The sequence below is a fragment of the Podarcis melisellensis genome (assembly GCF_964234715.1).
Source record: "Podarcis melisellensis genome assembly, chromosome: 2".
NCBI lineage: Eukaryota > Metazoa > Chordata > Lepidosauria > Squamata > Lacertidae > Podarcis > Podarcis melisellensis.
Window position 1 is genome coordinate 72184255 of NC_138529.1, and position 14448 is coordinate 72198702.

The 14448-nt window shown below is 46.1% G+C and overlaps 2 protein-coding genes across 2 annotated transcripts in view; one reads left to right on the plus strand and one right to left on the minus strand.

The window, feature by feature from the left end:
* The window catches only part of GRM2 (glutamate metabotropic receptor 2), a 79891-nt gene that overhangs the window by 44796 nt on the left and 20647 nt on the right, over positions 1-14448 (plus strand). The window lies entirely within an intron of this gene.
* Positions 8112-10341, minus strand: IQCF6 (IQ motif containing F6). Its single transcript, XM_081900406.1, has 3 exons — positions 10193-10341; positions 8976-9053; positions 8112-8553 (listed from the first exon to the last, which is right to left on the minus strand). The coding sequence occupies exons 1-3, from the start codon at positions 10325-10327 to the stop codon at positions 8194-8196; spliced, it is 573 nt and encodes a 190-aa protein (XP_081756532.1). The 5' UTR covers positions 10328-10341; the 3' UTR covers positions 8112-8193.

Consider the following 14448-nt stretch of genomic DNA (forward strand, 5'->3'; position numbering starts at 1 on the left):
GACTCCTGGGATGAGATGGTAGGAGGTCACATGTTATTCTAATATCAGATACACGCTCACCTTGGAAGTGAGAACAGAGAACAGGCAGGTTATATTTGTGAAAACATAGCTGATGGCCATTGGGGATAGTATTTTGCATATATTTTGCAGCAGGCTCAGTTATCTGAGCGAGCCTTTGTGTGCCCAGGATTTGTGGGTGTTTCCAAACGCCCTGCCATTGTTTTATTGTGATGCTTCCTGAGGTGCAGTGAACGTGGTAATCACAGCCTGACTCATACACCTGTACGAGAGACAGAGCGACCTTTTTATAGCCCACCCTGACCGCCACCTCTGCCTTCGGGTTCATCCCTCCCGACAAAAGCTCTGCCTGATTCTAGGCTTCCTAACGCAGGGACCGTATCCCAGAGCATCCGTGTGACAGAGTAATTAGCTGCTGCTCCTGAGAAGCCCTGAGGATGTATTAATGCTATAATTAATGTAAATTAATATATCATTATCACGTACAGAGCCCATTGCCAGGAGAGAAAGAGGGAGAGAGCTGAACACGGCTAGCTATCTCATTTGCAGAGAGAGGACGAGCCTGTTGCCAGGGCTTTGCTCATAGACGTCTCTGGCCCAGTTCCCCAAAAACAGAGCAGCCTTCTGAGGGAGGCTTGCATTGCATTCAGCCAACTAGCAGTTTGAGGAGGGTCTTGCCTTGGCGATGCCAGTGCAAAATAGTTCTGTCCTTTCTCCTATAGCTTGCAGCTCCTGCTGCTGTGCTCTGCTGCCTCATGCTATGTTCGCCTCAGTTACAGATTTGACCCCAATTCCTGTGGGTAGGAAGACCACAGGATCCCTCTGAAGACACCTGAGACCATGGCCATCTGTCACTTAATTTCAGGAGCTTCCCTACAGATATGCCAGGCCAGACTCCTCCTCCCTCCTTCCTTAGTCAAATGCCACTAAGAATGCATTGCTGGAACCGGGCTTTTGGTGGATGGAGCTGAAGAAACAAGAAGGACTTGCAAGAAGAGGGTTTTTATTTAGCAGGGTCAGTGGCAGCACTCGGCATCTGCCAGGGCTCCCAGAACCTTGGCACTGCTGAATCATCATCACCATCATCATCATCATCATCATCATCATCATCATCATATATTTATACCCCAGCCACTCTGGCAGCTCCCAACACAATCAAACATCAAACATTAAAAACTTCCCTAAACAGGGCTGCCTTCAGGTGTCTTCTAAAAGTCAGATAGTTGTTTATTTCCTTGATATCTGATGGGAGGGCGTTTCACAGGGCGGGCGCCACTACCAAGAAGGCCCTCTGCCTGGTTCCCTGTAACCTCACTTCTCGCAGTGAAGGAACTTCCAGAAGGCCCTCGGAGCTGGACCTCAGTGTCCGGGTGGAATGATGGGGGTGGAGAAGTTCCTTCAGGTATACTGGGCCAAGGCCGTTTAGGGCTTTAAAGGTCAGCACCAATGCTGAAGACTGGGCTGGGCATCCCTTAATTCCCCCTCCTCTGGCCTGGCACTCTAAGCACTGCCCATTGGCTAGATCAGAGGACACTTCCCCAGGGCCCACTGTGTCCTGATATTTTGAGAAAGTAGCAGGTGAATTCAAAGCAAATCCTCACAGTGTTTTTTGGGGAGGTGGTTGTGCACTGGCTTTCCACCATATAACTGCCCTGAAAGTCACAGAAGATCCTATGACTTGTCTGCTGCTCTGGGCTATGAAACTGGTGTGGTGTAGTGTTTAAGAGCGGTAGTCTCGTAATCTGGGAAACCGGGTTCGCTTCCCCGCTTCTCCACATGCAGCTGCTGGGTGACCTTGGGCTAGTCACACTTCTTTGAAGTCTCTCAGCCCCACTCACCTCACAGAGTGTTTGTTGTGAGGGAGGAAGGGAAAGGAGAATGTTAGCCGCTTTGAGATTCCTTCGGGTAGTGATAAAGCGGGATATCAAATCCACTCTTCTCTTCTTCTTCTGGGTTGGTTTGGTTTCTGAAGTTGCTGAGCTGTGGTTTGTGAACAGCATCCGTTTCGTGTCCTTTTATGCTACATCCGCCTCCCTCCTTCTCCCTGTTTTCAAGCAGATATATCACATGACTCCTCTGCCTTCCTCCTACTTAGAAGTGGCAACAGTGGGAGTTGAAGAGTGGGAGACTCAGACATGCTTCTTCCCATCCACCCCTTCCAGCCCTGCACCCCTTACAGATTATTGTTCCATGCCAAATGTAAATGGCAGACTCTCTGGCTCACACCCGCACATGCCCATACCACCATTTCTTTTCCTTTCAAGGGAAGTCCCTTTGAACCAGGCACTTGCCAAACTGCAAAACAAGAGGGACAGAAATCATGCACACATTTTAAGGGAGGAGAAGGTATAACTGAAAGAAAGATGTGTGGGTGGGAAACAAAGAAGAGGGGTGATAAACAGTGGAGGGAATAGTATCCGCACCATACCTTTAAAGCACATTTAATGGCACACACATTTAGCACATATGGCTTCCCCCAAAGAATCATGGGAACTGTAGTTTACCCACCAGAGAGCAACCATTCCCAGCACCCTTAACAAACTACATTTCCTAGAATTCTTTGAAGAAAGACATGTTTGCTAAATGGACTTTAAATGTACAGTGTGTGGATGTTGCTTAAAATAAAGGAATGAAGCAAGAAAACCCGTAGGAAGTAAAAAAAAGAACAATGAAAGACAAAATAGGCTGAGCCGAGAAGGTGCAGAGAGCGGCAGTTAGATCTGATTAAGGGGAGCAGGGCACAAAGGAAATAAAAGGGGGTCATCTTTCCCCCCCCCCCTTCCTCATGCTCTGAGGGTGTCGTGCTGGCCGTGGGCAGACAAAGAAAGCAGGACGCAACATTCAGAAAGATAACCAGCTCAGCCGGCTAGATGGCTGTGTTTTTAATAAAGGAATCATTAACTAAACTGACAGCCCAAAAGGTGGGTAAATAGCAAAGCAGGGCAAGGAGTTATACAAAGTGAGCGAGGGACAGTTGGTGAGATAATTAGGGAGCTTATTAAAAAGATCCACAGATAATTTGGCTACAGAACCCTCTCTGCAGAGTTCTGCACTGGCAACAAGAACACAAAGGCATTTTATTAATAATTCTGGGTTCTTCTCACTGGCTGCTGTCCCCTGTGGTTTGTGTCCCCTCCAGGCTGGAGGAGACCGGAGTGCTCTCTCTGCCTGTGATTCTCTCCCTGAATCCCCCAGGACTGGCAGAGAAAGCTGCAGATTTGATCCAGCTGAGACACTGTGTGTCTAAAGCAGGCAGTGGATTAACACCTTCCCTGCTTCTCTCCAGCCCTCTTTGCTTCCCAAGAGTGGTTTGGGCAAAGGCTGTATGAAAGGGAAAGGCTCGCTTACAGCAGTGGAGCGCAGGCCCTCTCAGGGGTTCAAAGAGGCCTGGACCACATCCAGCTTTTGAGACCTCTGCTCAGAATAAAAATTAAAAATGGTGAGTCTGTATGCAAACAGAATAACACACACACACAAACACACACTACTCAACAACCAAAAGCTGCTTCCTTCCTTGTTTCAAACCCAGTGCAAGAAATAAAATTGATCTGCAAGAGAGCACATCTGAGAACTAAATATACAAGTTGAATGGGAGAAATTTGCACATTGAAACTCTGCAGATTCTCCAGTGTTTAGGCTGCAATCCTAACACCAATCACCTGGGATCAAGCCCCAATGAATTTAGTAGAACTTATTTCAGAGTAGACATGGTTAAGATTGCACTAGCCATGTTGTGGGAATTGCATTTTTTAAAACATGGTTTGTGGGGTGGGGCTTTTTAAAGGGAATATTTAGAACTGCCCAGGGGTATGTAATTGATTATAATTTGCCTGCAAAGCATGCACCACTGTAACACACATTTTCCCCATGTCTGCGTACTGTACATGCTTTCTTGTTCAGAGTCACATTTTATGACATTTAGAAGCCTGCATGGAGTGGGAGAAATCCTCAGAACTGGGACTTTGGCAGCACTAATGCAAAGGAGTTTATAGAAAAGATTCACATGAGGCGTCTTGAAACAGGGCAACAAAGCTTTATTTGGAGTGAGGGATATAAAAAACAAGAAGTTGTCACAGAGCCACACAGTACAACAGGCCTACAAGCCTCAGCTCACAGTCTTCTTCGTACACAGACTACATCAGATTCTAGAACGACCATTTTTTATGCTATTTAAAGAACTACAGTGGTACCTTGGTTTACGAACTTAATCCAATCTGGAAGTCCGTTCTTAAACTGCAACCGTTCTTAAACCGAGGTGCACTTTCCCTAATGAGGCCTCCTATAGCCGGTGCCCTTCCACCGTTCAGATTCCATTCTTAAACTGAGGTAAAGTTCTCAAACCAAGACACTATTTCCGGTTTTGCAGAGTTTGTAAACCAATTTGTTCTTAAACCGGACTGTTCTTAAACCGAGGTACCACTGTAGTGGCCTAACACAAAATGACCGCAACCTCCGAAAGAGCAGAAAAAGAAGAGACAGGAATATAAAATTGTACAAATAATCATGTTTTTCCCCATATTATCTTTAGTAATAATAACAATACTAATAATGTTGACTATGCTTCTGCACTGTGCTTCCCTCACCCTCCAACAACTTGGGAGCAATCCCTGTACCCTGCTGTGTGGCAGACAGCAGGAAAAAGATGCCTCTGTATTTGGCATCCCACCCCAAAAGTACAACAACTTTGGAACAATTCCTGCTATGGGGCATGCAGCAGGAACAGGGAAGATTTGCCATATCCTCCCTTATCCTCACCCCAACATTCAGCTGAGGCCCATCTCAAGCAGTTGCTTCTCTCTCTCCTACACTCCCATATATATATTTTTAAAAAGCTTGCCACCACACACACACATTCAAGAAGTCTGCCAACTGCTCCACATGGCTGGTAGGCAGCAAAACAAGCACAGTAGTTCCCATGCTTCTTCCTCCTCTCCAACACATGCACACACACTCAAAAGCTTCATACTTGTTTGATGTAGCTGGCAGGTAGCAAAACAAACACACTAAACAGAACAACACACCAGTCAATCCCCTTGTTTTTTCCACTCTCTGTCCTGTTTTCCAGTCACTCCTCAGTGGGGAGATTATGTGCCTGTTGTTTGCTCTGCAAGACCAGCAAAGCAAGCAGGAGGTGAATAAGTCCCAATGCTTCTTCTCTCCCACTCACCACCCATTTTGAAAAAGCCCACCCATAGGCAGTAAACTGTTTCCACCCTCTTTTTTCAAGGAGCCTTCCATGGGCAAAGCCCTCTCAACTCTTTTCCATCCTTCACAATCCATTCCTGTCCCTTCTTCATTAAAAAAAAAAAAAGTTTGTTGCCTCTCCTGTGTCTTAGTTACTTACACTACTAGTCTAGTTAGAATAGTTGCTTATACAGTATCACTCTTCTCTCCTCCCAGTTTTGGCTAGAGTGGTAAGTTTTGCATTTTATCTATAGCTGTATTCTCATTCAATCCATCCTATCCATTTATCCTTCAGAATTTTGACTATTATAAGACCTTTTTGGGGATGCGAACAAGGAGAAGCACTAGAGCTACATAAACTCTCCCCTCATCCACTTGATTTCAGAACTTGTTCTAGTGCTTTCGATTGGGGCTACATTCACCTCAGTTTGGTTTGGGAGACCTTCACAATATTAGGAAAACCAAAGCTACAGTCCTCTCATTGACTTCTGCCCGGAAACCAGAACAGCTGTAAATTTCTGAGTTTCCCCCCACATAGGTACATAATAGCCAGCCAAGAGATTAACCCTACCAAATTTTGGATAGGAAAATCCAAGGTTTTTCTTGTTTTAAGGTTCAAAATGACCATAACCTTTTGGTAAAAAGACAATGAGTGAATAATGTCGCCTAGGCACACTTGCGGAAATGGTGGAATTATAATTGCCTAGGTAGGTAGCAGTGAAGGAATTCTAGGCAATGAGGGAAGGGGGAAAGGAGAGCTTCCCATTCTCCTCCTCTTCAAAAGGCCTTCCAGGCAACAAAATGTGGTGAAAGCCATCAGTTCTTCACTGTGGTTTTGTGTTGGGGGTTTTTTTTTGTTTTGTTTTTTACAACCAAACATTCTCCAAAGATAAAAGGAAAACAGATGGCAGAAGGGCCTGCCTCTGACTCCAGTCTACCACTTTGGCTCACAGAATGATCCAGCACAAACTTCCTGCCACAGAGGAATGTGGGTCATAATACTTCACAGTCATAATACTGGGGGAGGGGGGTAGGCCTTCCGCTGAGTCATTACCATTTAAAACTATTTAATATAACTTTATCTGTATCAGTTAAACAAAATTTTTAAAGCATTTTGCCAAATCACGATTCTTACTTGCTTAAATGTTCTAAACTGTGAATGTTGCATTTCGGTCCGATGTGCATAAAAAACAAGTTGCAGAACTTAACAAATGCTGAATTTGAGGCCTTCTTTGAGCTTGAGGCCCTCCTGGCCCTGCTCTGATAGTCCCTGGTGTGGTGTGCATACACACACACACACACACACACAGAGAGAGAGAGAGAGAGAGAGAGAGAGAGAGAGAGAGAGAGACTTTCTTGTGGTATCTTCTTTTGCTTGCCTCATGTCATGATAGAACTAATTAAACTAACAAACTGACCCCCAAACTACCCTTCCTTTCGCATTGTCATAGTGATCTAAGGAACAGTAGTCAGCACAGCAAAAGGATCGCAATTTGGAGTCAGAGTAGGACAAGCAGCCAGCTTTGTAGTAAAGTGTTGCCTCTGCGGCACAACTTCTATATAATTCCTAAAATGGCTGCCCTGAGGAACATCAAGCCCCCTAGATGTTGCTGGATGCCAACTCCCAGTAGCCCTGGTCAGCATGACCAAAGGCCAGGGATGATGGGATATGTAGTCCAATAACAGCAGGTTAGAGGGTGGGGGCACAGGTTCACAGGGATGTTAGTTTAGTGGAGGGTCCATAGTTTCATGGCAGAGCACATGTTTTCATGCAGGCTATCCCAAATTTCAGTTCTCAGTACCTCCAGTTAAAAAGGATTGAGTAGGATATGATGTGAGAGCCTAGAAAGCCAGTTTCAGTCTCTTGATGAGCAAACTGGGCAATTTTTCTGACCTGGTATAAGGTCAATGTATAAGGTCCAATGTTCCTAGATGTTTGCACATGAAAATATCATGTCAGAATGGTTCATCCATGCAGTATTCTGAGTGACGACTACACAATGAACACTAGAACTTCTCAATTCATCGATTGCCTAGGGGTGTGCTGCATGCGAATGAACCATTTAAACTCTTTTACACATTTTGCCCAGAAGAAACATCCCAAGAGCTGTCCAGCGGAAGCCAAACATTACATTGGAAATGACTCCATGTCTGTGAGAAGCTATTTATGCATTGTAAACTGTTTTTATTATTCTTGTAACTATCAAGTTACAATAAAAGAGATTCTGACTAAACATCAGGAAGAACTTTGTTGTGACAGCAAGAGCCATTCAACAGTGGAACGGATTCCCTCAGGAGGTGGTGAACTCTCCTTCCGTGAAGGTTTTTAAGCAGAGGTTGGATGGTCATCTGTCATGGATGCTTCAGTTGAGATTCCTGCAGTGCAGGGGGTTGAATGAGATGACCCTCAGGGTCCCTTCCAATTCTACAATTCTTTGATTCTAGGATTATTTATTAAATTCCTATACCACCCTTCAGCCAAGGAGCACAAGGTTGGTTTACAATATAAAAACACAAAAATGCACACCATAGTACCATACCCTCATGCTACCTGACATCGGATCTCTAGAAAGAAGCACTGTGCTTCCAAGATGCTTCCAGCCTTTAGCTCATGGCTCACTCTGTGCACCTACCTGCTGTGCCTGTCTGTGTTTACCTGCCTCAGACTGCTGACACACATACACAATCTACAAACACTGGTGACTTACTCATTCCAGAGACTCTAATAAATAATCTAATAATTAATCATCTAACAATAGGGTCCCATCGAGAGACACCCCTTGCCCATCCTGGACTATTAATGAACATCAGCATTCATTTTGTCAAATCCTAGAGTGTGATCAGCCTTTGCTTTCAGTCAAATCCATGGCAATCGTCCACCCACAGTAAACAGACAGCAGCCATACAACTGTATGACAAAGCATGCATTTATTTCACTCCCTGGAGCCTGAGTTTGAAAGCAGTCTCTTCTACCTTCTCCACAGAGACTCTTTACTCAACAACAATCTCAATGTTCAAATCTATGCCATCCTGATTCAGGTTGCTAAGAGAATAGGAGCCGGAGGATTTCCGGAAGCTGTGGTGCCGCCAGCTACTTTGGATGATCTGGGCTGCCCTTTGATACTTCTTGTACCGTGTTCTCATAAGCCACATCTTAAACATTGATTGCAAGAGGACGGAAGCCTTCTCAGACCAAATGTACGTCGATAATGCCATTGCCTTTTTCTCTTCTCGTCTCCGGAAGGAAATCATGCGCCACCATTTCTGGACCAACCATGCACAGACGATGGCGTGTTGCAGGCTACGGCGGACTAGAGTACCACGCCACCATTTCTGGATGGTAATAGCAGCCTAAAAGTAGGAAACAATGACTCAGTTGTCACTACAACATAAGCAGAAAGGGGCCGAGGCACAAATCCCTTTCCCTGTTAGTTTTCTCTCTCATACAAGAATCAGTCATATTGTGTCAGACTTTTAATAGTTTCCGTCAGCCAAACAAGACACAAAACTGAAAAGATGCAAACTGGATGTTGAAAATGGTATTTTCCCACCTGTGTCTAACAGCTAGGCCACAACCTTATAGTTCTCACTAAAAAAAAACAACCTACCTGGAAGCAGGAATGGTGGCAGTGAAGGAAAAGCGCTTGAGAACGTAAGAAGAGCTCTGCTGGAATAAGCCAATGGCCCATGTAGTCCAGCACCTTGTTCTCCCAGTGGCCCCCCAGATGCCTCTAGGAAGGCAAAATTGCCTGTATAGAAAGTCTGGCATGTACCTTAACTTCCTTTTTCGAAGTTTCTGGCATTGAAGGTGGTGGTGACGTTGGCGGTGGCGACGTTGATTTTTTGCGTGCCTTATGAAAAGATGGCCAGAATAAAGAAAAAAGAAAGAAATATAAGCATAGAGAAGGGTCAAAAGAGTCTGTAGGACTGCTGAGCCTTATGCTACAAGAGCATTCAAGCTCTTTACCAATGGCTGCCCTTCCATTTATGTAATTTTGCATTTGTTGGGTGCAAAAGGCCAGCGCTTGACTAATGAGCAAGAGGGTGGTGCAGCAACTGACTACACTACATCTTGCTTTTTATGAAAACCAGTGCTTACTTCCTAAAAATAGATGTGCGGTTCAGGCATGTTCCAGAAGCTAACTGTTCTGTTGTTCCATCCTAATTCCAGAGATTGTGTGGGTTACTGATGTATCTGAATGTGCCTACTTCACAGTGTGCAAAGCTCGCTCTTGCCCAGGCTCCCCACCCTCACCAACAGAGAAGCGTCATTCAAAGCTGGCACTGTTGCTGGTGCTTTGTGGGCACCACCGCACAAAGCAACTAAGGAAGGCTGGTGTGGTGTGGCACCAGCAGGGTGGTGGCATGGCAAGTCCGGTTTCAGCTCAAGTGGTTAAATGGGACAGGCCACCCCTGGTTTCACCCTCCTCTCCTCCACTATCATAACTAAAACACGGCCAACTGCCCCAGCTGTTGTTTGGCTTGGGGAAGAAAGCTCCCACTGATACCATTGGAGACATGAGGATGGCAATGCAACAAAGGACTCAGTTTCTGATCATAGTATTTTGTGTAGCATAGGACACTTTGCGGGGACGCGGGTGGCGCTGTGGGTTAAACCTCAGTGCCTAGGACTTGCCGATCGCATGGTCGGCGGTTCGAATCCCCGTGGCGGGGTGCGCTCCCGTTGCTCGGTCCCAGCGCCTGCCAACCTAGCAGTTCGAAGGCACCCCCAGGTGCAAGTGGATAAATAGGGACCGCTTACCAGTGGGAAGGTAAACGGCGTTTCCATGTGCGGTTCTGGCTCGCCAGAGCAGCTTCGTCACGCTGGCCACGTGACCCGGAAGTGTCTGCGGACAGCACCGGCTCCCGGCCTCTAGAGTGAGATGAGCGCACATCCCTAGAGTCTGTCAAGACTGGCCCGTACGGGCAGGGGTACCTTTCCGTTTAAGACACTTTGCAAAGGAAGATTGGCACGCGACACTCAACTTACGCAACATTTTTTGCAGAAAGCAATCATCTCTTTCAGGGAAAGCCCATGTCTCGAGGGGAAATGATGATCTGCTTCTAGCAACTGAAACTCTCTTAGAATCGCAACATCGAGCTGGGTTGTAAACTCTGATGTCATAATGAACACGCCGACACTCCCCTGCTCTAATTCTCACTAGTTAAGAATGAGTCTGTCAGATAGGATTTGTCATTGCTTAACTGGCTGGGCTAGAGAAATGTCACTTCTGTGTGTGCATGCACCATGGAAACAGGAGGAAGTTTTCCTTCTGGAGCCAGTTTTTTTTAATTGGCAGAGAAGGCTGAGCTTAGGCGAGGGATGTTCATACAAGCAAGCAACTGCACCTGCCAACTGATGGCACAACAACCATCCTTTCCCCCCTTCCTGTATGGCTGTGGGCGCACCTGGCTCAGTGTTGTTTTCTCTTTCACACCCATGGCCAGACGCAGTTGCACTGTTGGGGTCAGACTTTGTGGTGGGCATCTGGGGTGCTGCAGTCTGGGTGGGCCCACAAACGATGCCAGTGAATGAATGGCAGGTTCTGGGGGGTGGCTGTGGTCAGCCATGGTGTGTAATGGAACAAGGCAGGGCACCCTCCAAAGCTCTGCCCATCTGGCATTTTCATTCCCCCACCATCTTTCTGGGTCCAGAGGCATTCTGGGGTAATAAATATTTTGGGCAGCTGGTTCAACGCAGCACTTGGTGGGCCAACCAAGTCCAGGACTAGGCAGCGAAACGACAATGCAAACCAGAGACACCTTGGGCAGCCTAGCTTACAATATCTTCTGACAAGCCTGGCCAACCCTGAGGTTCTGCAAGGCGGCTAGAGCCTGTCCATCCTCTCAAGCCAGCCCCATCCACACCACTGAGATATTGTGGAAAACTCCATGCAATCTCATCTCTGGCCGTCCAAAACCATTAGCAAAAAGGAAAGGAACCCCTTGCACCAGGGCCATCTTTACCCAGGGGTGCAAGGGGTGCGGGGCACCCAGGCACCAAATTCGGGGGGGGGCAGGTGTCCGCTGCTGAAGCCACCTAAGCTCTTAACTATCTACCTGTTATGAAATAATAAATAATTTTGATCAAGCTAGAAACACAAAATACGTGTATATCTAGGTATCACCGAAATGTATACCTACTGTTTCACGAAAGGACTTTCGACTTTGTGCACTCATTTACCAAAGACGCGCCACGCCAGAGGCGATACTTGGCATTCAGAATGGCGGCACTTGTCAGAGGAGTCAACAAACGCACTTGTCATTCTCAATGGTGCCGTGCACGCGAAATTAACTCTTACAAAATATTATGTTACGTATTGTATTGAGCTGCTATGTGGCAGTGGGGTGAGTCAGCGGCACCTTCGACATGACTGATGTCGCACCTTCCTGCTAGCTGCATGCAAGCTGCGCGAGATCAGTCATGTCAAAGGTGCCGCTGACCCCAAGCAAAACATTGCAAATTGCATTTGAATTTCATCACTTACAGTTCAAATTCATTTAGAGAAATCGTTTAAAAAAATGTTTATTTTCGCTAATTGTCGGCATTTTCTTTGACTAACTACTTAGTACTTAGGTCTCTTCTACACATGTGTTTCAGCACGCAATTTTAGTTTCACATTTCCACAAAAACGCACCTAGAGCACACACACACTATGAATTCCGTGAGCTGCATTTTTTCTTCATTTTACGACGAATGCCAAAGTTAATTTGGGGGCTAAACTAAATTTGGGGGCGCTGGGCGGATCTTTGCACCCCGGCGACGCATATGCTAAAGCACAAAGCTGATCACCAGCCACACAAGCACTTCTGCTTGCCTGAGGGAAGTGATCTGCCGCCTTCTCCCCCTGGGGGCTCTTCTGGGGGCTGTCTCCTGACCCTCCAGAGCAGATCTGAAGGGGGACATATGGGGATGAGAGGGGGGGGAGCCCCACTGCATGAGTGAAAGTCCTTGTGTGGACTTCCACTGGTGGGACTGGTTAGTTAAATCTGTCCTTACCTAAGGGTGTCCCCCAGTATGTAGAAACCACTCCCTTATATGTTGGGTAGCTTTGTTTTGCTTCCAAATTTGTAGGCACACAAACACCTATTGGAACTTGTGGGGATAATTGTAGCCTAATGCAGTATGGAAGTGGATTTACCTGATCTGCGCTTTCCCTTGGATAATCATGGAATCCTAGAACTGTAGAGCTGGAAGGGAACACAAGGATCATCTGGTCCAAACCCCCCGCAATGCAGGAATCTTTCACCCAACATGGGGCACAAACTGCTGACCCTGAGATTAAGAGTCTCATGCTATGGCTCTAAGGACAAGTTGGTGACAAGAGATAAATTGTTCTCACTAAAGTCTAATGGGTAACTAGCATTACTTTTACAGATCTTTTTTAACATTTGAACAAAAGAGCTACTTAGTCCCACCCCCCAGCTGTTACAGAGGCAATCTACCATAATTACGATCATAGCTGTTAAATAAACAACAGTCCATTAGCAAGAGAGAAATGGCTGCGTTATTGTAGAGGTCTTAAATGGCCCGGAGTTTTGCACTGAGTCTTGCAAAAGCCCCGTTCTGCAAGGGGTTATGAAATTATAACATCATGCTAATAATTCTAAAATCAAGCCTGGCAGGTGTGGAAGATTGTTCCCCTTCCCCACAGCGTATACAGTTAAACACAAGGCTTTAGGTCAAATGCCCTTGACACTGCCGGTGGGGAGTCCTTGAAGGGCAATTTGCCATCTCGGGTGCCTTCTTGCCGCTATGGAATGTAATTTTCTGCTTAAAATTTATTTGTGCATGTTAATTATGCAGCAAGGTTTTGACACATCCAGAGCTGTGAAGTGTGTTCTTGTTCTCAACTCCGAAGAGCCTATCAGATGGCAGGGCTTTTTCCTCTAGCCTGCCTCTTTTGTAGTCTGTATTTTTAACAACCTCATTAGTGAGGATTTCTCCCCTTTGAAGATAATGAGCATTACTGCAGAGCATCTGGACCAAGTGGAGAGTTTGAGTCGCAGACTGCAGCAGCACCATCCGCAGCTCTGGGTGCACATTTTCACTGCTGGTAGATTATTTGACTTGCTCTTCAGTTTTTCCTCTTTCAGAAGGGCTCTTAGGCCAGGCACAAAGGCAGCAGATTAGCTTTCTCCCTGCACAACATCTGCTTGTACATCACTGTGATCTACATCAGTCGTAGAATTGTGTAGCCTGCCTTGCAGCTCTTACAGGAATGGATCTGCAACAACCTTATTAGTGAAGCCTCCCTTCTGCTGCCTTTTACATGAGCTATAGCATCCATAGTAACCGTACTGCTTTGTCTGCTCTAGTTTGGCTTCAGACTGTAATAGGTGCTTGTCATTCTCCCTCCTAATAATATACTGGAAGCTTTTACCCCACGCAACCACTTCTGCTTAAATTCTGTGATCTTCCACACTAACATTACATATTAGACATTTCCGCAAAATTCCTTCCGGCTTTTACATTTTGTCATTAGTATGCTAGCATCATCTCACAAATTCCCGACTAATTACCTGAGTTTATTACATAACCTAACATCATGCCTGATATCTAACTTGTGGTATATCAGGCCTCGCCTTGGTCAATCCCTTTCTCTGGTAACCTCCTGGTGAGACGACTGCAATATTTTACATGGGGCTATCTCTCAGGAAGTGCAGTTCAGAAACTGCAGTTAAGTTAGAACAATGGCAGGGAACTGGTTCCAGCCCATAAGCCAGATCCTTACCTCCCTCATCTTCCATGGGCCAACTTAGACTGATGGACAGCACCACCCTCCTATCAATCACCCAACATCACAATGATGTCAGGTAATCTGCTTTCCTTGGCCTGCGTGGTTTGAGATCAAATTGCATGGGCAAAGGCACAACACATTTCAGACACTGATGACCAGCTAATTGTCAGTGCTTGTATTGATAGTGATTTTCTGGTTGCCAGTGCTGCAAACCCCTGCCCTCTACCTGACATCCTATATGACATTTGGTGTAGGCCAGGTGGGTGTGGCTTGGCCAAAACAACCTCATGGGGGAAATTGGGGAGGCGTGCCAGGCCTAACTATGTCTACAGGTTCCCCACCGCTAGTTTAGACCATGGCTGCTAGACAACAAGCTGTGCTGGGAATTAAAATATATATATATTTCACCACTGCTTTGCTGACACCACTGGTAACTGGTGTGGTTCTGGGCCCATTTGAAAATGCTGATCTTGACCTTTAAGGCTTGCCAACAGGAACCTGGAGG